This window comes from Trichophyton benhamiae, assembly GCF_000151125.1.
Source record: "Trichophyton benhamiae CBS 112371 chromosome Unknown contig01535.1, whole genome shotgun sequence".
Classification (NCBI taxonomy): Eukaryota; Fungi; Ascomycota; class Eurotiomycetes; order Onygenales; family Arthrodermataceae; genus Trichophyton; species Trichophyton benhamiae.
Genome location: NW_003315109.1, coordinates 786,827 through 811,804, shown reverse-complemented (window position 1 = coordinate 811,804; position 24,978 = coordinate 786,827). Strand labels below are relative to the sequence as shown.

Sequence of the window (24,978 nt, the reverse complement as noted above, 5' to 3'; positions counted from 1 at the left end):
CTCTTGATCTCTTCGCCCATATCGCTGGTGATTTAGTGTGGATAAAGGGAGTCGCATGGAGCTGGCTTGTGCCGCTACTTTGAGTGCATGTGTATGTGTTTCTCCCCGCCTCCGATAAGAGTCGGCGTGAGGGAAGACTGCATTCAGTATGGATGCTTTTGCCAGTATATGCTGATGTTTGCAGTTATTCTAGCGAAATATCTGGTTTCGTTCCTTTCTCCCGACATCCGTGTACTGAGAGTCACCCGCAAGGTCCGGTTCGTGGCAGCCTAGACCGGTTTCCCGCCGCCTAGAGTGGATATATAAATCTCGCCTTGGTGTGGAGGGAGACTTGAGCGAGATACATGCAATCTACACCGCTCACCACACCACCATGGCCTTGACAAACACATCACCAGAGCGTGGCATACGCCCTCAAGCAACGCGAGAAGGTCATCCTCGCCGGTCAGAAGGTGAGTTCACGTCTTGATCTGGTTCTGATCGGCTTTTGGGGTAGCATAGACCCTTCTGGAAACAGGATTCAACTCCCGTCTCTGCCAGAAAATCGCTACAACTCCTCCCAACAGCCTTGCCGTCCCTGCATGAAACACCTCGTTTATGCATTGATTTATTGGATATCACAAAAGCCTCAAAGCGTGTTACAATGTACTCATTTAGGTATTACATAGATTCTTGGATCGAACTTTCGTCGCAGCCTTCTTCATCTTCCTTGTCTTCGGCCGCCACAACCGACGACATCATCACTACGGGGCTGAGGGTCCAACAGCTTCGAAGACGGCGAGCGACGCACCATCACCACCATAACCATAACCATCGTGCCGGTTACCATGTTCCACCGCAGGACTTGGAGATCGGCTACTCGCATCGTTCCTCGAGCACGACAGGAAGCAGTCAAGATGAGAATGAGGAGACGGAGAGCGAGTCAGACAGACTCTCAAACGACGACTTTCCAACTCGGCTTCAGCCCGATATGAACATGTTACCAGAGATCTCATCTCAGTCAGATGGGACTCTTTCAACCGATGATGATGAGGACGATGAGGATGATACCTCTACAGCGCTGGGATTCAACCCACAGCCCAACGCCTTCTCTCACCCACCAGCCTCGATTAGAACGGGACAATCAGGAAACTCGCTTGATTCGGCGAGACTATCGCAGAACCGACGAAACTCACGGTCCAGCCTGCCCGGCATGGGATCTCGACGGTCCTCAGTCCAGCACTCTCCCTTCAACATGATCTCACCATCTCACCAGGCAGACCACGACGCAGCTCTGCGGGCAAGCCTTTCTACTCTACTATCCTGTGCTGCCGCAGCCCGTGGCCTACCAAAGAACGACAGCCAACCGTCAGTGGCAGAACGATCACCCCCGAGAGCAGAGCCATCGACCTTCCGTCTGCTACCAGGAGCAAACGACACAGAAGAGCCCTTCGCTCGACAGATGCATGCCCCTCCACCTCCAGCATCAGCACCATCCCGATTCCAACCATCAACATCCCCATCCCCCTCTCCCAAGCGCTCACGCTCTCCTATCTCTACTACTGCTCAGGGGAAAGCACGACGACGAGCTAGTCCCTCCAAGGACCGTGCCTCGACCAAGAAGGCTGGACGAGCAATGCTTTCATCATCATCATCCTCCTTATCATCAGAGACTGCCACCTCCAACAGCAGCTACCGCTCCATCAGTCCCACCGTGATGACGTGGGTCATTAGTGCGGGCGTGGTCGTGCTTTTCTCCGCTATCAGCTTCTCCGCCGGCTACGTTCTTGGCCGGGAAGTTGGCAGAGTCGAGTCCGGCCAGGCTCTGTATGGGAACGGACTCAGCAACGTCAGCGAACCTGCGACCAGCAGCTTTGCCACGCTCAAGTCAGGATCTGGCTGTGGCAGAGAAGCCGTTCGGGGTGGCCTAGGACGGTTCCGATGGACAGGAGGTAGCGTCTCCGCATGAACCTGACGTTTTTCTTTTCTTCTTTTTCTTCTTTTCTTTTCTTTCCAGCTTCTTCCCGGATCGACGGAAGCATCCCATGCCCCTCTCACATCACACTCCAACAAGCACAACGAGGTGACAACGAGACTTTTTATATGAAGCCGGGCGAGAATCTAGTTATATGAACGGGCGCCCTGGAAAGACTGCGGCATTTTACAGACTGGCGGCTGGGCTCGGAGTTCACTGGGACACATCGCATTGGGTGGTGTTCTCTTTCATTCTCTTTGACTCGTTTTTCTTTTTTATCTGCTGTTTCTTTTTGCTTTTCATGATCTTCTCATTGACCGGCAAGTTAATTACGTGTGCCGATGCTGTTGAATGGATGTTTATGCCGGCGTCTCTTTTCCATCGTCTTTTGATATCTGCTGCTCCCCCTTAGGCCCCTTTTTTGAGTATCCAATTTGCCAGTACAGCTTTACTTCTTCTGCGTCTTCCAAGTACTTCTTCAAATGACTATATAGCAGTTTAATATATATCCCTTCTCCTCTACCTTCTTATCCTCGTATATATAGACAGCACTAACAGGCCCTTGCTGCCCTTGGCGACGTTTCGCAGCCGAAGATCCGGCCCTGCTTGTCTCTTCCAATAATCCTCTTCGTCCTCTGCTGCCCCTCGTCTGCCTTCTTGCTCCCCCACCTTCGGGATTTTGTGATAAATTCTTCTTCGTCCTCCTTTCTTCCTTCTTTTCTTCTCCCATCTTCATCATCATTTGATATCACCAATTCATCGCCAATCTCCTCGCCCACTTCGACTAGTTACTAGACGGTACGAAGCCAGAAGCCTCGAGGTCGCGAATACAGGGGACGGTCTTCGTCATGGAGCTCCCGTCCCAGTTCGCTATGGATTCATCCAAGAGTCAAGGTATTTGTGGTATATATCATCATATCAGTCACGAGTGACAGGTGTTCGGCCTGGCGTCTCTCGCTTTCGTCCCATCTTGATAACTATTTGATCATAACATCGTAAGATCACTATGGTCGTCTTGATGCCGGCGACTGCGAGACCGCCGGTCGTTCTGAGATTATACTGTCTGAACTTGATCTAGATAATTCTAGCGAAAGGACACACGCGACTTCACTTCTCCCCTTTTCTCTCTCTTCTCATGTTTACCCCCTCTGTACGAGGGTGCTGTGTGATGCTGACAATGACCAGTCTGACCGGCCGTAATCAACCATGTCTACCGACAAGATTACCTTCCTCACCAACTGGTAGGTTCTTCTAACACTATAGCCACTGTGTCTCTGTCTTCTCACATTTGCGTGGTCAATTGATGCATTGCTTGCTGTTCCTGTGTTGTGTCTGAGCTGGAGAAATAACTGTCTGAAGGCATGCTACGCCCTACCACGCCCCCTTATACCTCGCCCAGAAGAAGGGATACTTCCAGGACGAGGGTATCAAGGTTGCTATCCTCGAGCCCAATGACCCTTCTGATGTCACCGAGATCATTGGAAGCCAGAAGGTCGACCTCGGCTTCAAGGCCATGATCCATACTCTTGCTGTCAGTTGGCCCCTTTTCCATTTTTATATTGGGATACCTATTTGACTGACATAACTATGGCAGGCCAAAGCACGAAACTTCCCGGTCTTGTCCATTGGTTCTCTCCTCGATGAGCCATTCACCGGCGTTGTCTACCTCAAGGACAGCGGAATCACCACCGACTTCCGCTCCCTCAAGGGCAAGCGTATCGGCTACGTTGGAGAGTTCGGCAAGGTATGGTACTCACGCATTTTGCTGTATAACTATAGACCACTGTTAACGTGTTGACTAGATCCAAATTGACGAGCTCACCAAGTACTATGGCATGACTGCCGAGGACTACACTGCTGTCCGCTGCGGCATGAACGTCAGCAAGGCTATCATCCAAGGCGACATCGACGCCGGCATTGGCCTCGAGAACGTCCAGATGGTCGAGCTCGAGGAATGGCTCGTCAGCCAAAACCGTCCCCGCTCCGACGTCCAGATGCTCCGTATCGACGAGCTCGCCGAACTCGGCTGCTGCTGCTTCTGCTCCATCCTCTACATCGGAAACGAGAAATTCATCTCCGAGAACCCAGAGAAGGTCAAGAAGTTCATGAAGGCCGTCAAGCGTGCTACCGACTACGTGTTGGAGAAGCCCGAGGCTGCCTTCGAGGAGTACATTGACATGAAGCCCATCATGAACACTGCCGTGAACCGTAAGATCTACGAGCGTTCCTACGCCTACTTCAGCAAGGACTTGAAGAACGTCGCTCGTGACTGGGAGAAGGTCACCAAGTACGGCAAGCGATTGGGAGTTTTGGACGAGTCGTTCAAGCCAAACTACACCAATGAGTTCTTGACCTGGGAGATGGAGCCTGAGTCTGCTGATCCCACCGGTGACCAAAAGAAGATGTGTGCTCTCCAGAAGAAGGTTGCGGAGGAGGGTGGATTCAAGAGAATCCAGGTTTCTGCTTAGACCTCAGGTATCTCACCAAGAGTAGCCAATCATGTCTGATGGAAAAAGGGATATTGGTCACCTTTTCATCCCAAGTCCTGTCTGTCTTTTCGAGTTTCAAAAGGTAGCAGCCACTCATTTATATGCGTGATAATGAAATTATATGAGAAGATATATTCCATATAACCTTTGATTCCTGAAAGCTGTAGAACGTCGCTGGAGTAAACGGAAAATGAAAACATGGTAGAATACAGTTATTCTCTAAGTTAGTGTACAACAAAAAAGTGTCATGGTCCCTTTTGGTCAAACAATGACAATGGTATACCAAATATAATATCAAGCCATCCACCGGGCTCCTCTAGGTATCTTCCACAATACAATGCTTAACGCCTCCTACTTCAAATCCATCTACAAGCCACGCAAGAAGTTAGATTCCTTAATGGCTTTCCGTCTTGCATTACGAGCAGATTTGGTGATTTCGCTTCGAGCTTCGAGTCCAGCAGTAGCTGTCTCCAGGTTATCAGTCGCCGCCTCTCCAGTAGTAGCGGCATTGTACTCGGCGGGCGTGATGTCAGTAGCCTGTTCGTGGACGGGGATAGCACGCGGTTGAGAAGCAGCTAGCGCAGCCATCTTCTTCTCATGCTTCTTGCGAGCCTTCTTGTTCATATCTGTAGAAAAAAAGAACAAACGTCAGTATTTAAAACCCAATTCAAAAAAAGATACAGTATAACAAGACAATTTGGCATTATACGTACTCGAGACATCAACTGAGCCTGCTCCAGTCTCTGATTTCTTTGCAGTCTTATCCAGTAATGTCCACAGCCAGTCTGGATATTCATGGTCTTCTAGCGCAATTGGATCCTGCTTGTTCTTCTCGTAGTTCAATCCAGCTAGCTTGGTACCAGCGGGAACACTGCTGACTATCTTCGGAGCTGCCTTGGTAGCTGTCTTTGGAGAGGCGGGAGAGGCTGCATCGGCTGCTGGTGCTGCTGGTGTCGCAGCGCTGTAGAATCGGTGCGGTTGCCGCGATGGGATGTGAGAATATGAGTATGCGGCCGATGCAGGTCGGGAGGAAGGGAGCCGGGAGAGAAGAGACGAGCGGCACTGTCGACAGATCATTTTGGCGGATGTGTCTTCCCTGCAGTTGAGGGTAACGGAGCAGAGTTGAATTGCAGGAATTCTCGCTTCTTCGGTCTTCTCGTTCGTGAAGCTGTTGAAAGAACGAAGAAAAATGTTTCTTAGAAAGCGTCACGTGATGCATCGGCGGCCCAGGGCTTTGCTGGCTGACCAAGTTTAAAAAAGTCGAAGTAAACATGCAGAGACATAAAACATATGGTGAAAGGAGAATTATCAGCAGTTTAGTTTTCATTCTATATCTATCTACATGGTAGCTAACTAAGTAATCGTCTCACCCGTATAACTCAGCCAAAAAACCAACAGGTCAAACTCTGGGTATAGAGGACCATAAACAGGTAAAAGGGGACATCGATATTCAACCCTGACAGAAGAGTATGCAAAGAGCGAAAGATTCAAGAAGGCGTCTAACCATAGACGAGTTTCTTTATGAAGAAGGCTCATCTCTCTTGTGAGATTTGTCTGGATAATCCATGAAGCTCATCACATGTGGTGGTGTTTCGAGTTCCTGGCATTGTGGGTGCTGCTGAGCTGGGGAATCATGTAGGTTCGGCCGTAAGACAACGCCCTCGGGTGTCGTTACAGTTAATTTCACACTCTGGGATACCTGTTGTGATGTAGGTGAGAGTGAAGATTTATGAGGGGAGAATTCGGCGGTGGAAGAGCCCTCTAGCTCTCGCGGAACTGGTGGTTGCGGTGGGTTGGTGGTAGCTGGGAGTTCTGAAATGGTGGTTATAGCATTCCCAGGACGTACGGCAGAATAAGTACCAAGGCCTCGTAATGGAGTCGAGACAGTGCCTTGCGAGACGATCTTTTCATTCGACCAGGCTATGCTATGTGTGCTGGGGGTGATAGTTGTTGAGGAGCCGATAGAAGGAGAATCGACATATGTTCTCGGACTTCCAGCAAAGCTGGAGCCCTCTGAAGGAGCAAACATTTCTGCCCGACATTTACTTCCTAGGAATCACTTTAGTACTCAATTAATCAAGCAATGCCATTATTTTGAGGACTTACCATCAAGCTCGCCGCATGGTTCACCACAGGGTTCTGGCTCTGGAGCCTTCTCTATGGTTGGGCTGGTGATACTTTCCGCGGTCTCCTTCCGATGCCGACATAACAGCACCGCACAGCTTCCTCTCCATTTTCCCTCTTTCTTCCTCTTGCGCCGAATATGGAACCAGAAGAATGCGCCGCTGAAAAGGAGCAGCGCAATAACCACAGTACCTACAATACCTCCGATGAAGGCTCCTCGACTGGGGCCTGAGTGAACAATTGTTGCCTCCGGCATAGGTAATGTCACTATACCAGTAGCTGGTATAAGCGAAGAACTGCTGGCTGGTGTTGACGACGTAAATGTGGATGTTATAGATTCTGTGGGCATCATAGGTCTGCTGGGTGGTATAGGTGTGGTATATTCCGTGTCCGTCGCAGTCGATGAAGTAGTGATGGTGCTAGACAATGTAGCTCGAGAAGAAGTCGAGGTTGGCCGCAAAGTCCTGCTGGTGCCGGTAGTAAACGACGACGATGTTTTGCTCCCATACTTTTGATCATCCGGACATATCCCAGTGTCGCAAGGGTCTACCGAACAGCATCCTCGGTATGCACCTTTTGAGCAGGCATAAAACTGGGTTCCCCTCTCGCAATCCGTCTCGTGCTGGCGAAACCGAAGTCTCCTATCCATCATATTATCGAGATCCAGCCTGTTCTTTCGTCTGAGTGTGGTCGACCAAGTGTAAAGTTGGTGTTATTCAGAACCACAACCTTTCTCGCAACCGAACACATTGAGGGATAATAATGACAACTCTGGGTGAGATATTATTATCCCACACTCCTCAGCCTTGCAATTTCGGTTCCAGGGCTGAAAACAATAAAACAAGGAGAACAAAAAGTCTCTGCAAATGAACTTCGATTTTCTCTTCTCCGACTTCTTCTGTCTTCCTGGTGAACGAGAACAACTCCTCACGGGAGAGCACCACGAGGATAAAGAAAAGAAAACTCCAGCCGGGCGCAAACGGCACCGCCCCCTGGCAACGCCCCCGCCTGGGTATCCATCGCAACAGTTAACTGAGCCGTCTTATCAAAGCGGTGCAGGACATGTTGCTTGTGCTGCACAACGACGGGTTTTGGCATTGGCAAAGAGTCGCAAACAACAAAAGGGGTGAAGCAAGCCAATCAGCGCTGGGCTGCGGTTGTTGGATATTATGTCAGCATAATCCATCCTATCAGGGTCACGGGTTTAGCGCGCTCTCCGTAGTAGGCAGACGGCCGATGCAGGGGAGGTGTCACTTTTGCCTGCGCTTGGAGAGCGTAATTATGAGGCTGGAAGGTGATCTGGCCGTCGTTGATTGGGACGGAGTATGTAGGAGGTCCATATGTGCATTGTGGTGTGGGTGCCGGTGTTTTGGTGGCTATAGATGGACAGACCCCCTATACGCTAAGGTTGATGGGTCAGGCGTCACTATATGTTGGCGTTGTACAATTCTCTTACAAGAGCAAACAAGTAGACAAATCAGACAAGACAGCTTTTTGATTCTATTACCTATGCTGAGACCTTTTCATCATGTACTATATTTATTATCAAAAAAACAAAGTAACATACCAGGCCAGACGCATCTCGAGACCACTCCGGTCAAAGCCCATTGTTGTCCCATCTAGCCGACCCCTTATCTCGACAGCGCAATGTCATCAATTCGTAAAATAAGCTTGACGGTTTCGGCTGCAAGCTCGACTGCACTAGTGCTCACTAACAAAGGCTGCAAGACACGCTCGTCAGCAATGTTGACCTTGACTCCACCGCTTCGAATGCTGACGCCCGCATTCTTCTCTCCCATTTCGTGGCGATGACGTAGGTCCGTAACGACCTTGATGCTGTTCAACCCTGCGTTCTCGGCAAGGGTGACGGGGATGACTTCCATGGCGCTGGCGAAGGCCTTCCAGCAGATAGCCTCGGTACCAGCGAGCAGACGGGCTTGCTTAGCGAGTGCCTGTGCGATCTCGATCTCGGGGGCTCCTCCACCTGCAATCAGGGCACGCTTCTTCACCAGACATCTCACGACGCAGAGGGCATCGTGCAGGGAACGCTCCACTTCGTCGAGGATCAGGTTGTTGGCTCCACGGGCAACAATGGAGACGGTCTGGGCGGCGCTTGGGGAGCGGACGCCGGTGATCTTGAGATACCTGGATCCAGACGAGCTGATCTCCTCTACCAGGTCGGCAGTTCCAAGCTTGTCTTCGGTGAAAGAGTCAATGTTGGCGATGGGCTTGCAGCCTAAGCTCTTGCACACAAACTCCACTTCATCACGCTCAATATCCTTGACGGCAAGAATCTTAACTCGAGAAAGGAAATTGAGGGAGAGGTCATTGACAGCGTCACGGAGAATCGACTTTTGAATAAGGATGACATTGCACTTTGTCTTGGCGATCTTTCGGATCATATTGAGCAGGTATGTGCGCTCTTCCTTAAGAATTTTATCCATCTGTCTGTAGTCATTGACAACAATCTGATTCTCCATCTGTAGTTATCCAATTGTTAGCATCGGAGAGTTTTAGCGATAGGGCATGGATGTACGAACATCTGGTTTTGGAGGGCTCAGCTGGAACTGGATCAAAGCAATTTTTGCCTTTTCGACCCTGGTTGGCCCGCCTGCACTCTTCATTACAGGTTGATTCAGGATCAAGCCGTCAACCATCTCACTATCCTCGATGGTTCCGCCGACCTTCTTCACTATCCTGATGTTACGTAGATCGACATTCTCAGCAGTCTTTGGGTCAATAACTCGGAGGACGGAGTCCACAGCCATGGGGGAAAGCAGGCTAGAGTACTGGGAGACAATTTTGGAGGACAAAGAAGTCGAGGCAGCTTGGAGGAGTATTGCCCTGTCGGATAGAGAGATGGGCTGTGACATATCTTCAAGAATCTTGACAGCGGCAGCAGCAGCACGCTGGAACGACTCAGAGATAACGGTAGGATGTAGGCCTATACCCAAACGTTAGAAGGCAGATTTTGAAGTGGTAGCATCATATCGTACCTTTGGCAAGTAGTCTCTCGGCTGCACCTAGAAGACTTCCAGCAATAACTACAACTGATGTAGTACCGTCACCGGCCTCAACATCTTGCGCAGCACTCAGATCTACCAGCATCTTAGCAGCAGGGTGCATAACAGCCATATCCTTCAACATGGTATTTCCATCATTCGTCTGTAACCAGGGAGTATCAGCATGAGGGGTGTAGGTCAGTTTGGTATCTTGAAAATAAACGTACGATTATCGTCTCGCCCTTTCCAGTTTGTATCTATAGAAACAATCAGTCAGCTAGCTGAGGAACGGAGGTGCATAATTGCCTAACATACCATCTTATCCATACCCCTTGGTCCAAGCGACTTTTTTGCTATATGTTAGCCCCGCGTTCCACTATGCTCCAGGGCGAAGCTATCGTACCGTTCTTATGGCGTCCGCAACCGCTATAGCAAGGTCAGCAAATGCGTATTAACTGGGTAACTAAAGCGATTCGTACCTCTGGCTGCCATGATGTTCGCAGCGCGAACCGCCATGGGCTTCTCCTTATCCTAGTCAAAACGGTCAGTATAATTCAGGCACCCAGACAAGCGACCAGGCGAAAGAACCTACTTTAAAGGTATTATTCATATTGCCCTGGATCCCTAGAGCGGCCGCCATCTTGAATTCCGTAAACCCGTCTGGGGCAGAGGTGCTGGAGGGTGTTGCGTGGTTGAAATGAAATAAATATTTATTTAATCACACATGTGGAGGTGGAATTTGTGAGCTTCCCATAGAAAATCGAAAGCGTAAGAGAAAAGGACGAGGTTTGGCTGGCTTGGCGCGGCGACCTTCTAGGCTAAAAGCAAAAGCGACCCGACAGCTTCATTTGAGCAAGTCCAACAACAGCTCTCGTGGACACATCAACAAGCCTACGCCACGCCTCTCTCCGGACCGACAGAAGCTCTGCTCTGAGATATCAGCTACGACCGCCGTCTGAACCTGCGTCTACCTTCCGTGTCTGCCTATCGACCCTGTTTCTTTCGCCCGACTTGACTCTTACAAATCGCCAACATGCCCAGCGCCACGGGCCAGAACTGGGAGAAGTACAAGAAGAACTTTGCCGATGACGAAGAGCCAGAGAAAAAGATAACGCCGTTGACAGATGAGTTAGTGATTTGGCCTTGTTGAAGCTTTGCTGCTGAGGGATAGACCGCTGACTTCCGTGAAGGGATATCCATGTGCTGAAGACCTACGGCGCTGCTCCATACGCTGCGGCGATAAAAAAGCTCGAAAAACAGATCAAGGACAAGCAAGCAAGCGTAAATGAGAAGATAGGAGTCAAAGTAGGTTGTCTTGATGCTGTCCGTTTGGAGTTTGGGGTGTTTTGTTACTTACACCAAGACTAGGAATCCGACACCGGGCTGGCGCCGCCACACCTTTGGGATGTTGCTGCAGACAGACAGCGGATGGCCGAAGAGCAACCACTACAGGTTGCTCGGTGTACAAAGATCATTCAAGATGAAAAGGACGCTGAGAAGAGCAAATACGTCATCAACGTGAAGCAGATCGCCAAGTTTGTTGTAAACCTCGGCGAGCGAGTCAGTCCAACAGATATTGAGGAAGGGATGCGAGTAGGGTAAGTTGAGTCTGTCATTATATACTCACCATAAATACTGACATTATGATGAAAGTGTCGACCGAAATAAATACCAAATTCTTCTACCGCTACCTCCTAAGATTGACCCGAGTGTTACGATGATGACTGTCGAAGACAAGCCCGATGTTACATACGGTGATGTTGGAGGAAGCAAGGAACAGATTGAAAAGCTCAGAGAAGTGGTAGAAATGCCACTCCTATCACCAGAGCGATTCGTTGGCCTTGGAATAGACCCACCAAAGGGTGCTTTGCTCTACGGACCTCCCGGAACTGGAAAGACACTTTGCGCGCGAGCGGTAGCGAACCGAACAGATGCAACATTTATCCGTGTTATTGGCAGTGAGCTTGTTCAAAAATACGTGGGAGAGGGTGCTAGGATGGTGAGAGAGCTTTTCGAGATGGCTCGGACTAAGAAGGCGTGCATTATCTTTTTCGACGAAATTGACGCTATCGGTGGTGCCCGTTTTGACGACGGTGCTGGTGGTGATAACGAAGTTCAGAGAACGATGTTGGAATTGATTACGCAGCTGGATGGTTTCGACTCAAGAGGAAACATCAAGGTTATGTTTGCAACCAACAGACCGTCTACTCTCGACCCTGCGCTCATGAGACCTGGCCGTATCGACCGAAAGATCGAATTCTCCCTACCTGATCTAGACGGCCGTGCCAACATCTTGCGAATTCACGCTAAGAGTATGTCGGTGGAGCGTGATATAAGATGGGAGCTTATCTCCCGACTATGTCCCAACTCCACTGGTGCCGAACTGCGAAGTGTTGCTACCGAGGCCGGTATGTTCGCAATCAGAGCCCGCCGCAAGGTCGCAACCGAGAAGGACTTTTTGGCTGCCGTGGACAAAGTCATCAAGGGCAACTTGAAGTTCAACTCCACGGCCACATACATGCAATACAACTAGCCAGCCCGATTTCCCTATATCTATCTATCCTCTTTCAACTTCCGGTGCGGGTGTGGGATTTGGGGCGGGGGACCTAGGATCCAAACGGTGCATCCCGCATCTCCATGTTATACTACCTTTCTTCATTCCATAGAAGCACTCGAGCGTTTCTCTTCCCTTCATCAACGTCGTCTCTCCCTTGCGACGGTCACGAAGTAAATAATGGATTTTGATATAGCTTATGTAATCAAATACAGGAGTATATTGTCACGTGCCAACATCGGGCTAAATCGGGTAAGCTGACCGATAGGCAGTCTCTGATTGGCGGAAGAAAGCCTCGGGATGGAAATGCTTATATAATATTTCGTTCTGCAGGCCAACTTCGCACCTCGAAGGGAAAGACGAAACTCCAAAGGAGCGTCAACGGCCTTTGAAGCAGCACCTTATCAACCCGCCAACGCATCAATTCACCCATTGCAGTCTTTGCACATAGCTCTGCTGGCTGGAGTAGCATCATGAGCTTCAGTGGTCTACGGAGCATTGCTCCAACTTGTCAGGTAGGGCTGATTTTCGGGTTTGTTGATCTTGTACCCAGGTTCTTACTGATCTCAATCTGCAGTTGACTCGGGCACTACGGGACCAGAGGAGGTACTTTTCGCAGACTCGCACTGCAGGTATGTGGCATCATCTACGTATATTGGGACTTATGTGAGGAATTGACCGATTTTGCAGCTCGAATCGTCGCCAGCCAACCTCTACGCGCAAAGGAAGCCTCTCCCTTCGTTTCACAAAAGTACCCCGTCATTGTACGTCTATGGACATCATCTTCCTCGGTGTATGCTCATCTGACTGTTATAGGACCATGAATTCGATGCCGTTGTCGTTGGTGCTGGTGGTGCCGGTCTGAGAGCCGCCTTCGGCCTTGCGGAGGCTGGATTCAACACCGCGTGTGTTACAAAACTTTTCCCCACGAGAAGTCACACTGTTGCTGCTCAGGGAGGTATAAATGCGGCTCTTGGAAAGTATGTTATTTTCACGTTGTGCATTTAGAGGCTGCGGTAGTGTTAACGATCTCTTAGCATGCACAAGGACGACTGGAGATGGCACATGTACGATACGGTTAAGGGTTCCGACTGGCTTGGTGACCAAGATGCTATCCATTACATGACGAGAGAAGCCCCCCAGAGTGTTATCGAACTCGAGGGTTACGGATGTCCTTTCTCGCGAACTGAGGACGGACGTATCTACCAGCGTGCTTTCGGTGGACAATCGCAAGATTACGGAAAGGGAGGTCAGGCTTACCGATGCTGCGCAGCTGCTGACAGAACCGGCCACGCTCTCCTCCACACCCTCTACGGTCAATCTCTCCGCCACAATGCCAACTACTTCATCGAGTACTTCGCTATGGATCTCTTGATGGAGGACGGTGAATGTAAAGGAATTATCGCCTACAACCAGGAGGACGGTACTCTTCACAGATTCCGCGCTCACCACACTGTCCTTGCTACCGGTGGATATGGCCGTGCCTACTTCAGCTGTACCTCCGCCCACACTTGCACTGGTGACGGTATGGCTATGGTTGCTCGTGCTGGACTTCCCAACCAGGATCTGGAATTCGTGCAATTCCACCCTACTGGTATCTACGGTGCTGGTTGTCTGATTACTGAGGGCTCCCGTGGTGAGGGTGGCTACCTTCTTAACTCAAACGGTGAACGATTCATGGAGAAGTATGCCCCAACTGCTAAGGATCTGGCCTCTCGTGATGTCGTCTCCCGATCCATGACCATGGAAATCCGCGAGGGCCGTGGTGTTGGCCCAGACAAGGACCACATCTACCTCCAGCTGAGCCATCTTCCCGCCGAAATTCTCCACGAGCGACTCCCCGGTATCTCTGAGACTGCTTCTATCTTCGCTGGTGTCGATGTTACCAAACAGCCAATTCCCGTTCTCCCAACTGTCCACTACAACATGGGTGGTATCCCAACCAAGTACACTGGTGAGGTCCTCACTCTCGACGAGAACGGAAACGACAAAGTTGTTCCCGGTTTGTATGCCTGCGGTGAAGCCGCATGTGTCTCTGTCCACGGTGCCAACCGTCTTGGAGCCAACTCCCTTCTCGATCTCATCGTCTTCGGCCGTGCTGTCTCTCACACCGTTAGGGACAACGCCTCCCCCGGTGCCCCCCACAAGGAGATCAGCGCTGATGCTGGTGCTGAGTCTATTGCTGCTTTGGACAAGATCAGAACTTCCGATGGATCCAAGTCTACCTTCGAGATTAGAAATGCTATGCAGAGGACTATGCAGTCTGATGTCAGTGTTTTCCGAACTCAAGAGAGTTTGGATGAGGGTGTTACCAAGATCACTGAGGTTGATCAAATGTTTGCCGATGTTAACATCAAGGACCGCAGCATGATCTGGAACTCTGACTTGGTTGAGACCATGGAGCTGAGGAACTTGTTGACTTGCGCGTAAGTTTATTCTCCCCTTAGACATGTTATTGTCTCCCCTTACAATATGTATACTTACACGGGCTTCATACAGTACCCAAACCGCCGTTGCTGCCGCCAACCGCAAGGAATCTCGTGGTGCTCACGCCCGTGAAGATTACCCTGAGCGAGACGACGTCAACTGGATGAAGCACACTCTTACCTTCCAGAAGCAACCCCACGGTAAGATTGATCTCACATACCGTGCCGTCAACGGACACACTCTCGACGAGGCCGAGTGCAAGGCTGTCCCACCATTCAAGCGTACATACTAGACACGTCTAGTTGGAGAAATCAACCTGTAGCAGGTGATGTTCCCCGGTCATATTCACCCCAACCAGGCGAAAGGTGGAAAGTCGTCTTCGGTGACGGTGAATTCTTGCTCAAACACTACCTGTATATAACACATTGATCGCATCTTGTCACCGCGAAGTGGCACATCTTTCTATTGCCCCTTTTCCTACCCGCACGCATTGTACCTTATTCCTCCTGTTATCTTATCTGCTATACGTTCTTGGCGCTTTTCCTTAAAATATAGCAATGCAACCTATTTCATAATTCAGTCTCCAGCGATACACTCCGTATCGACCCACGACTCTAGAATCCTCCAAGTGCCTATTCGTGTTATTGACAAAGAAGGAAAAAATCCGGGGAAGTATCAAACTCTATCTTATTGAGACCCTGCCAAGCTTTCTCCGCTGACCTAAGCTAAGCTCGATCAGGAGGCTCATTATTGTACGACAAAGCGCAGCAGCCTCGAAATCTGAAAAACATTGCCAATAATACCCATCGTCGTGGTTGAAGTGAAGGGGAAGACCTGGAGATATGATCCCAGTCTCTGGGTAGCTTTTAACGATCGCTTTGTGCTGATCTTCACTTAACTAGTTAATTAGAGTCCGCGTGAAGGTGCTAGAGAAGCTGGACAGGATGAGAGTCGGCAGCCGTATCAACGACGAGGAGGCTATGCCCCTTACCGCTCCTGAATCCCGTGCTCGAGACTCGATCGATTCGTCTTCAACGGCCTCTATATCCCTTACTCTCGTCGAAGGGGCAAGCCACGCGACTACGGAACCCTCTAAACCAGCTCATAATCACAACGGCCGTGCCCAAGGCAACTACGCAGAGAAATACCGCGACGATCTCGAAGAAGACTGGGAAGAAGACAACTATATCCCATCAAACGGGAAGAGTAACCAGAGGAGAACATTAATAGTATTCTGGCTGCTGGTGGCTCTTTGTGTTGGAGGCTGGGCCGTTGCCTTCCTGTTCTTCGTTACATCCCCAGGAAATAAGACAAGTACTAGCCCACATTCAGGTTCCAACAGCCCAGAAGGCGATGTTACAAAGCCTGGGATCCCTGCAACTGGCAAAAAGATTCCACTTGATGATGCTATAGGGGGTGTGTGGTCGCCTGCTGAACATACCATATCTTGGATTACTGGGGCGAAAGGAGAAGATGGTTTACTATTGCAGAAGAGTGAGGGGGGGACAGGTCCATACCTACACGTCGAAGATGTCCGAAATATCCATGGCACGCAATCAAACAACAATTCAATTGTCCTGATGAAGGAGTCGGTATTCTTTGTCAATGATGAACGTATTAGCCCTGAAAAAGTTTGGCCATCGCCGGATCTGAAGACGGTGCTTGCTATGACACGAGAAAAGAAGAACTGGAGACACTCTTTTACTGGACTATACTGGTTGTTCGATGTTGAGACCCAGACAGCCCAGCCTCTTGACCCTGACGCTCCCAACGGGAGAATACAGCTTGCGACTTGGTCTCCCACTTCGGATGCTGTGGCATTTACAAGAGACAATAATCTATACATCAGAAACCTCACCTCAAAGTCTGTCAAGGCTATAACAACAGATGGTGGAACGAATCTATTTTACGGTATCCCTGATTGGGTATACGAAGAGGAAGTGTTTGAAGGAAACTGTGCTACTTGGTGGTCTCTGGATGGAAAGTATATATCGTACCTCCGTACGAACGAGACTCTGGTACCAGAATTCCCCATAGACTTCTATCTCTCGAGTCCTCCCGGCTATTCCCCCAAACCAAATGAGGAATCGTACCCATACGTCCAACAAATTAAATACCCTAAAGCAGGTGCCCCTAATCCCACCGTCAATCTCCAATTCTACGATGTTGAGCGTGAAGAGAGCTTCTCGGTTGATGTCAAGGATACCTTGAAGGATGATGATAGACTCATTGTTGAAGTCATCCCAGGTTCCAAAGGGAAGGTTTTGGTGCGAGAAACGAATCGTGAAAGTTATATCGTCAAAGTGGCTGTCATTGATGCCAATAAGCGAGAGGGTAAAATCGTTCGATCCGATAATATCGACGAAATCGATGGTGGATGGGTTGAGCCTTCACACACCACAACATACATACCGGCTGATCCTTCTGCTGGCCGACCCGATGATGGGTATATTGATACTGTTATACATGAAGGGTATATCCACCTAGCGTATTTCACCCCATTGGAGAATCCCAAGCCAAAGATGCTTACGACTGGAAAATGGGAGGTCGTTGCCGCTCCTTCTGGCGTTGACCTGAAGAACAACGTTGTCTACTTTGTTGCTACAAAGGAAAGCCCCATTGATAGACATGTATACAGTGTCAAACTTGATGGCTCAGAGCTTCAGATGCTAAAGGACTCCGACAAATCGGCATACTATGATGTCTCATTTTCACATGGAGCTGGATATATGCTTTTGAAATACCAGGGACCTCAAATCCCATGGCAGAAGCTCATCAGCTCCCCAAGCAATGCGGACAATTATATCGAAATTCTCGAGGAAAACAAGAAGCTGGCTAAATTATCCAATGAGTTCTCCCTCCCGTCACTGCACTATTCAACAATCAATGTTGATGGGTTCGAACTGCCTGTGGTTGAACGCCGACCACCAAACTTCGATGAAACAAAGAAATACCCCGTCTTATTCCAACTTTACGGCGGCCCTGGGTCTCAAACAGTTAACAAAAAGTTCCTCGTCAATTTCCAGACCTATGTTGCTTCCAGCTTGGGCTATATCGTCGTCACTGTCGATGGTAGAGGTACTGGGTTTAATGGGCGCAAGTTCAAATGTATTGTACGACGCAATCTTGGACACTATGAATCCCACGACCAAATTCAAGCAGCAAAGGCCTGGGGTAAAAAACCGTATGTTGATAAGACCCGAATGGCCATTTGGGGATGGAGTTACGGCGGATTTATGACATTGAAAACTCTGGAGCAAGATGCTGGGGAAACGTTCCAGTATGGGATGGCAGTTGCGCCAGTAACTAACTGGCGTTATTATGGTAAGATTCTCTATCGAATCATGACGCAGTATTGTTCTCAATCTGCTACGTTCCAAAAAAAAATCTAACCAACCCTCCTGATAGACTCTGTATATACCGAACGTTACATGCACATGCCACAGAACAACGAAGGTGGATATGAGAACGCATCCATATCAAATGCCACAAATTTATCACAGAATACTCGATTCTTGATAATGCACGGTTCAGCAGATGACAATGTCCACTTCCAGAACACTCTCACGCTACTGGATAAACTGGACATCCTGGGCGTACACAACTATGATATGCACGTATTCCCAGATTCAAATCATGGAATCTACTTCCACCATGCCTATAAAATGGTTCATCAACGTAAGTATTTTAACCTGAGCTTCCTCGGCCATGGCTTTTTTTCGTTTTATTCTAATTTTCTACCCATTAGGTCTTTCTGACTGGCTGGTTAATGCATTTAACGGTGAATGGGTGAGACTTCGTGACCCTAAGCCAACAATAATTAAACGTGTGATACGTCGACTATTGCATCGATAGTTAGAGTTGCCAGATGCGTTTCCTCAGAATGAGGTATTTTGATATCTCCGTTGCGCAACCTCTGGTCTCTTTGTTCACCACTCTTCTTGTGACTAACTATATTTTCTTTCTCCGGCGTTCTCGAGATATATTTTTTTTTTCTTTCGGTGTGTATATCCCTGTAACATGATACGCCAGAATCATTTATAAAGCAAGCGCGGGCCCCATAGATGGATAAGCTACTGCACAATGATATTGAAGTCTCACCTTTCTTTCCTGCCCTATAGAACTCTTTTGAGATTTTGATCCGTCTTTCGTTTCTGGGTTTGGCTGGGCGGCAAGCCTGAACAGCCATCTCAGCAACAATGACGTTTTGAGGAATTGCTCAACACAGTTATCAAGTATCACTTGACCTGCTGTCGACGCCAATAGCGGCTCCTAGCTCACCATGAAGTATGGGCGGGCGTTTTAACGCTTGGACGAAAACTCGGATACACTTTTGATCTTCTGCCCTTCCGTGCAGCTCAAGCTACGCCGGATTACCCAAAGAAGCGGTTTTGTTCCGCACGATGGTAAGGGGTGGAAAAAGTCCTGAGAATGGCGCAAGTAAGGCTTTGGGCTAAACTGCGATTGTCTGATCGCAATAGCTAATGCAGAGCCGAAATTAGGCCGAACCACGTTGGAGTGAACGGCAAGAGGCCGTTGTGAGTAATCAGCCCTGTTTGAAATAAATGTTTAGCGTTGTGATAATTGATTTCTTTTTTGGTGCTCCGTGCAACTGGACAGAGGAACTCTTTCCGAGGTATCATAAACGATAGCCAGGTCAACTGCCTCCAGTGCTTCAAGGAGAAGGAAAAGGAGGCGCTAAGCGGGTCTTTTGCTTAGCAGCAAGGAAACAATTATTTCGATATTGAAAAAAATGGAGGGAGAGAGCTGGAAATGTTGGATGGGCGGGACAGCAGGATACCCGTTGATCCCCTTTTTTTTGTTTACATTCTAAGCTCTGACTCTGCGCCAATTCCTGCGGTTGGTCGCTCCATACAGGGTCAAATTTCAAAAGGATCCTCACTCACAGCTCTAACTGCTGCGGCCCGAACCAACCCCGCGAGGTAGCTAGTGCGGGGGCTCGAGATCAGCCATGTAGAGGTCGGGTGTGACCTCCTCTTCCACGCACGAGAGAAATTGGACGAATAGCAAACCGGGGCTGCAAAACGCATCTTCGGCTAAAATGACAGAAATAGGACGCGGAAGTGAGCGTGTCAGAGGGGAACACTGACGTTGCTGCGTGTATCCTTTTTGGTTAACATGTAATTGCATGATGCAAGAATTGCAGGAGCATTTGAAGACATCCTCATCAGCATGGTCCGCAGTGGGGAAGTACGCCAATGAAAAACTCTTCAAACAAAGGCTATGCATGAGCGGGAGGGTAGATCAAACCCCGATGAAAATTGCCTCCAAAGAACTCGGGCTTGGACACTTTGTATGTATACTTCGTATGTAACTGGAAAATAGAAGAGGTAAACAAGACACGCCTTGAAGGCAGCCCTCTCTCAAACACCTGCTTGCAGTATTGCCGGTCCCAAATACCGCTCGTCCGCTGCATGGGAATTGGCACACTCACCTCAGGCTGAGGTTATTTCGATCTTCAGGCGCGGCGCAGGATGCGACTGATATTCTCAGCCGTGTCTCACACGTTCACATGGACCTCAGAGATATCCGGGCGGCTGGATTCCGTGCATGTAACAAGCAAGGCAAGCCAATTTCATCAAGGCGGCCCGACATGTTTATGCCCAAGGGAAAACATGTCCAGGGTTCATGGTTCATCTCCCGTTACTTTCACTCCAGTGCTGGCAAATATTAATCCACGGGTTTTTGGTTTGAAAGGGCAAACAGACGGCTCGCTCTCATTCTATCTCGCCGCCGTGCCGCAGGAAATCCTAGAGACTGCAGCCAGCCCGGGGAAAATCGCACCGCCAAAGCCAAACATATACATATCGTTAAGAGATGAACGGGCTGAGCTTGGCTGATTTTCCAGGCCCAGTTCTCCTCGGACACCAGGGTCAAGCAGCCAGTCAATCAACGCGGAAGTAGAGGCCACCACTTAGCCCCAGGCAGGCCATCTCTGAAGCTGAAGGCTCTCAATACGGGGGTCCTCCTCCGGGACGTTCGGGAGCATTCCAAGGCGGCCTGCGCCCACCTCCTGAAAGCCAGGCGGGATAGAGGGTCCTGGCAGCAGATGTTAGCAACTGGGCCCGTCCTGGACAAACAACGACTCACCTACTCACTGTCCGTTGTAGTTAATGGTACGGAGTACACTGTAGCAGTGACAGCAGCAGTACCTGTAGTTAGATGGTGTTTGTTGGTTGGTGGAAGAACGGAAGAAGCCAATGAAACCCGCAGGTTCCCACTTAAGGCCGGAACTTCGTCAGCGTCAGCGCCAACCTCAGTCAACTTCATCCCTTCTCACCACCACAATAAACAAACAGGACCAGACATCGCAATCGCCCTTGGGAGCTCGATATCAAACTGCGTGCTATCTAGAAGCAGGAGAAGCTCCTTAGAAGCGCATTTTAGCCTGGCAGAGAGGACCGCTGCCCAGCTCCGCCGCGAGGGCCTTTACAAACAGCTTGCCTGTGCCCAAAATGGCATCTCCAACGATGTCCGCTCCAGCAGCGCCGTCGACGTACAAAGTCGACTCTTTTAATCCTGCCGTGATGGACCATCTGAGGCACATCTACGAGTCGCTGCAGTCACAGGGACAGACGCCTACGGGACCGGACGGTGCAACCCTCTCTGCCTCTGCTCATTTCTTGCAGAATATCCAAAAGGACCAGCATTTCAAAGCTGACCAGCCTCGCGGTGGCCAGCAGCATGGCGTTCTCGACAGCTTCTCAAGCTTCCTGGATTACATGTCAACTGCCTCAGCAATGCCGCAGTTTTCAGACACACAGGCCTACGAAGAGGACCTGTCGTTTCCCATGCCCAATTATTTCATTAATTCAAGCCATAACACCTACTTGACTGGCAATCAGCTATACAGTGAGTCAAGTACAGAAGTATATAAGAATGTATGTGGCTGGATCTGCTTTAATGATTTCTTTTCGCCCCTCCCCTCCCCTTCCTTCTACTGTTCCTCTCCTAACCACCAACTCCTTTATTTTATTTTATTTTTCTTCTTGGGCATTTATAACGCCTCAACATGGTCCATGCTGTCGATCCGCCTCCCCATTTGATACCCGTCTGGGGTGAGGTGTGTGTGTGTGCGCGCTCGCAGACGGGAATCTTCAGCATGGAATGTTCTGCCCGTCATCAGGAGCCAGCCAACAGGGAGTGTATTTCTCGCATAATACGATCTTGAGCCATAAAAAAAAGGCTAAAGTTCGCAGTTGTATGGACTTGTATCTGCTTCGGACTTCCACGCCCACTAGTGACTGTAATGGGCTGAAGATCAAAATCCGGTGATCAATGCAGCTTTTCTTTTTCTTTTGCTCTCTCTTTTTTTCAGCACGCATATTGGCTAGTTTTACCCCCTCTTCTGCACTTGTCCCTCTCCTTGACTTTCTCTTCCCTTACGTTCAATTTTCAATCCCGGCCTATAGGTTGACCCGGATGCTCATGTACGCTTGCTTCTCCTCTTGATTCGGATTTGCCTATTTAGGCTGTTTTGCTCTGCTGCAAAACAAGAACCCCAATATTGCACTGACGATGCTAACTACCCATTAGGTTCTACTTGGCGGTTGTAGATGTCTTGAGATTGACGTCTGGGACGGTGTACTGGACCAATCGAGCTCCGAATCAGAAGACAATCCAGAAGATGATCACAAAAAGATGCACAAGAAAAGACACGAAAAAGCTCAAAAGGAGAGCGCTGGCCTGTTCAGCTTGTCATCTCTTTCAGATCGCTTTGGTAAACTCGGCACCAAAAGCACACCTGATCCTGTGCCTGCTAAGGCCCCGGCAACAGATGCAATACGCTGTGAACCCCGAGTATTTCACGGTCATACACTAACTAAAGAAGTATCATTCCGTGATGTATGTTACACAATCCGTGATAATGCATTTGTAACTAGCGACCTGCCAGTGATCGTCAGCCTGGAGGTTCATGCTTCCCATGAACAGCAAGAGGTTATGGTTGATATCATGACTGAAGCATGGAAAGGGCTTCTTGTGGAGCTCACCCCTGAAATGGATGCCCAGATTGCCAATGGAGACTTAGACCATCTTTCTAACCCAGGCTCCCTGAGGAATAAAATCCTGATAAAGGTGAAATGGGTATCTCCCGATAAAGACGATACCCCGCCTGCCGAAGGGTCCATCGAGGTTATTGACCTTCAGACTGTGGGCGGAGACGGTGATGGAGCTCAGAATAAGGCCGTAGCTGGATCGACGTCGACGAAAACAAAGCCTCAAAAGATCATTCAGTCCCTTAGCCGACTCGGAATATTCACGCGCGGTTATACTTTTCATAACTTTGCTCAACCTGGTAAGCCGCATTCTAGTTTAATTTTAGCCCACCTCCCGTTGCCGTTCCCCGTACCTGGTGCATTGGCCATTTTGCCAGACCAGTTTAAAATGACCCCCGAAAAACAAAAGAGAGAGCCATTGGCTTGTGTTGGCCTGTAACTTGAGGACGTGAAAGAGACTGAACTCGTTGGTTGCTGTGTCCAAGAAAAAGATTACTCTTGTTCCGAGCAAGAAAGTGATACATTCCCTACGGAGTATAATCTACGGATACTGAGTATTAACTTGTACGTTCTCACAGAAGCGAAGATTCCACATCATATATTCTCGCTCTCAGAGGCCGCAGTGAAAGCTGCACACGAAAAGGAACGTCAAGCATTATTCGATCACAACAAAGAATTTATGATGCGAACTTATCCCTCAGGAATGCGAGTAGATTCCTCGAATTTAGACCCATCTTTTGCCTGGCGTCAAGGCATTCAAGTTGTTGCTCTCAACTGGCAAAGTTGCGACAAAGGAATGATGCTGAACAAAGGGATGTTCGCAGGAAGTGGGGGATGGGTGCTGAAACCCTCGGAGTATCGTGGATCGGCTGCTCGCAGCAGTTCGACAAGCTCATCGCCGCAGGAGCAGCTGGCGGCCGCCGTCAACGACGGGGGTCCTAAGAGTGTGCAGGCAAGTACGAGTGTTCGACGCAATGTGAATTTGTCTATTGAAATCTATGCAGGACAGAACATAATGGCGGGGGATGGGAAGTCAAATCCCAAAAGTTTCCATCCATATGTAGCCTGTCATTTGCATGTTGAACGACCCAAGGACAGCATCCATGCTACCAGCAAGGATTATGACAGCAGTGACCCCAACTACAAATGTCGAACTAAAACTTGCAGCGGCGCCGATCCGGACTTTGGAGGCCAAATCCTCCAATTCCCAAGCGCTCCTGGGATTCTTGAAGAGCTCTCTTTTGTCAGGTTAGTGAAAGCCCAGCCAATCACCCCCTTTTCCATCCGACCTGCATATCACAACCAGCGCCGCATCGTTAGGAGGTGTGGATGGGTGCTGATATGTTCGACGTCTCCACATGCCAATGTGATTCCTTTTTCATGGCGGAATCACCTGGTGACTCCTACATACGCCCTCGTAGGGATGTCTAGAGTACGGCGTGCGGGCAAGAGTTTACTGTCCCAACTTGGAGAGGGGACGGAGTAGCAATTTACCCGACACCCTGAGCCGTACCCAAAAGACATAGAAAAAAGAAAAGGGGAAAAGGAAAAAAGCCGCAGTGATGTGCCTGCGACAGAAGCAAAACGATTCTATCCCTCCATCCTTTCTCACTTACTTTCCTCTTTGGGCTGGGAGTAAACGAACCAGACGGCTATCAAACGCGTTGAATCTGCTGTCCCCGTTCCCTCCGCAAAGCCACCGGCAACCCCCACTCCACCCATTGTTCTTCCTTTCCTTTCTGCTTTAATCCACTCCTTAATCGTTCATCAGACAGTTTCGTCACTGACTAAGGACACCCCCGCTGACCGATATTCCTTGGCAGGTTCAAAATTAAAGACGATGAAATCGGTATTGACGATTTGCTTGCATGGGCTTGTATAAGGCTAGATCGCCTACGTCAAGGTTTCCGGTTCATTCGGTTATGTGATACCAATGGGAAACCAACCGATGGAATACTTCTGGTTCGGATATCGAAGCGCGAAGAGTAAAGGATTTCCTCGATTCGGGCTCCTATCTCGACTACGGACTCTTTCCTACGGAGTACCTGAAGGACTGGCCAGTAAAAGCCTGCTGGCTCACATAGTGCGTCGGAGTTTGGTTCTAGTCTGCCGAGAATTTCGAGTAAAAAAAAGAGAGGAAAGGAGGGAGGTCGCGACTGTTGACAAAGTTCGCTGCCCAGCGCTTTTTTTGACGGCGACATACCGCATTTTCGTGGTAACTATATTAAATGGAGCCGATATACTCAGTATATCCTTTATAGCAGCTGGATAGTTCAGGCACTTGTTGTTTCCGAGAGTGCCGTACATATACATGAGAATATATGTCGAGTTGCATATGACCAGCAGTAGTGCATACCTAGGCTCCGTACTCCGTACAGTAAATAATGTTGAAATAGGAATGCGTCAATTC

The 24,978-nt window shown here is 49.3% G+C and overlaps 11 protein-coding genes across 11 annotated transcripts; 7 read left to right on the top strand and 4 right to left on the bottom strand.

Moving 5' to 3' along the window:
- Positions 1-643: 643 nt before the first annotated feature.
- On the top strand, positions 644-1,948 carry ARB_06598 (uncharacterized protein; the record flags this gene model as incomplete). Its single annotated transcript, XM_003015426.1, has 1 exon — positions 644-1,948. The coding sequence occupies one exon, from the start codon at positions 644-646 to the stop codon at positions 1,946-1,948; it is 1,305 nt and encodes a 434-aa protein (XP_003015472.1).
- A 365-nt stretch (positions 1,949-2,313) lies between these two features.
- On the bottom strand, positions 2,314-2,693 carry ARB_06597 (uncharacterized protein; the record flags this gene model as incomplete). The annotated part of the gene is made up of 3 exons (XM_003015425.1): positions 2,314-2,440; positions 2,511-2,589; positions 2,624-2,693. 3 exons carry the CDS (start codon positions 2,691-2,693, stop codon positions 2,314-2,316), a joined length of 276 nt encoding a protein of 91 aa, XP_003015471.1.
- A 467-nt stretch (positions 2,694-3,160) lies between these two features.
- ARB_06596 (uncharacterized protein) lies at positions 3,161-4,422 on the top strand (the record flags this gene model as incomplete). Its single annotated transcript, XM_003015424.1, has 4 exons — positions 3,161-3,195; positions 3,314-3,485; positions 3,549-3,698; positions 3,757-4,422. The coding sequence occupies 4 exons, from the start codon at positions 3,161-3,163 to the stop codon at positions 4,420-4,422; spliced, it is 1,023 nt and encodes a 340-aa protein (XP_003015470.1).
- Positions 4,423-4,809: 387 nt separating this feature from the next.
- On the bottom strand, positions 4,810-5,520 carry ARB_06595 (uncharacterized protein; the record flags this gene model as incomplete). The annotated part of the gene is made up of 2 exons (XM_003015423.1): positions 4,810-5,069; positions 5,157-5,520. 2 exons carry the CDS (start codon positions 5,518-5,520, stop codon positions 4,810-4,812), a joined length of 624 nt encoding a protein of 207 aa, XP_003015469.1.
- A 442-nt stretch (positions 5,521-5,962) lies between these two features.
- On the bottom strand, positions 5,963-6,916 carry ARB_06594 (uncharacterized protein; the record flags this gene model as incomplete). The annotated part of the gene is made up of 2 exons (XM_003015422.1): positions 5,963-6,492; positions 6,550-6,916. The coding sequence occupies 2 exons, from the start codon at positions 6,914-6,916 to the stop codon at positions 5,963-5,965; spliced, it is 897 nt and encodes a 298-aa protein (XP_003015468.1).
- A 1,282-nt stretch (positions 6,917-8,198) lies between these two features.
- ARB_06593 (uncharacterized protein) lies at positions 8,199-9,714 on the bottom strand (the record flags this gene model as incomplete). The annotated part of the gene is made up of 3 exons (XM_003015421.1): positions 8,199-9,047; positions 9,108-9,511; positions 9,564-9,714. 3 exons carry the CDS (start codon positions 9,712-9,714, stop codon positions 8,199-8,201), a joined length of 1,404 nt encoding a protein of 467 aa, XP_003015467.1.
- Positions 9,715-10,602: 888 nt separating this feature from the next.
- On the top strand, positions 10,603-12,102 carry ARB_06592 (uncharacterized protein; the record flags this gene model as incomplete). The annotated part of the gene is made up of 4 exons (XM_003015420.1): positions 10,603-10,697; positions 10,760-10,874; positions 10,938-11,167; positions 11,223-12,102. 4 exons carry the CDS (start codon positions 10,603-10,605, stop codon positions 12,100-12,102), a joined length of 1,320 nt encoding a protein of 439 aa, XP_003015466.1.
- A 793-nt stretch (positions 12,103-12,895) lies between these two features.
- Positions 12,896-14,842, top strand: ARB_06591 (uncharacterized protein; the record flags this gene model as incomplete). The annotated part of the gene is made up of 4 exons (XM_003015419.1): positions 12,896-12,916; positions 12,940-13,103; positions 13,161-14,549; positions 14,623-14,842. The coding sequence occupies 4 exons, from the start codon at positions 12,896-12,898 to the stop codon at positions 14,840-14,842; spliced, it is 1,794 nt and encodes a 597-aa protein (XP_003015465.1).
- A 652-nt stretch (positions 14,843-15,494) lies between these two features.
- Positions 15,495-18,308, top strand: ARB_06590 (uncharacterized protein; the record flags this gene model as incomplete). The annotated part of the gene is made up of 2 exons (XM_003015418.1): positions 15,495-17,874; positions 17,959-18,308. 2 exons carry the CDS (start codon positions 15,495-15,497, stop codon positions 18,306-18,308), a joined length of 2,730 nt encoding a protein of 909 aa, XP_003015464.1.
- A 2,718-nt stretch (positions 18,309-21,026) lies between these two features.
- Positions 21,027-21,617, top strand: ARB_06589 (uncharacterized protein; the record flags this gene model as incomplete). The annotated part of the gene is made up of 1 exon (XM_003015417.1): positions 21,027-21,617. The coding sequence occupies one exon, from the start codon at positions 21,027-21,029 to the stop codon at positions 21,615-21,617; it is 591 nt and encodes a 196-aa protein (XP_003015463.1).
- Positions 21,618-21,849: 232 nt separating this feature from the next.
- ARB_06588 (phosphoinositide-specific phospholipase C, putative) lies at positions 21,850-24,054 on the top strand (the record flags this gene model as incomplete). Its single annotated transcript, XM_003015416.1, has 3 exons — positions 21,850-22,001; positions 22,128-22,867; positions 23,024-24,054. 3 exons carry the CDS (start codon positions 21,850-21,852, stop codon positions 24,052-24,054), a joined length of 1,923 nt encoding a protein of 640 aa, XP_003015462.1.
- Positions 24,055-24,978: the final 924 nt, after the last annotated feature.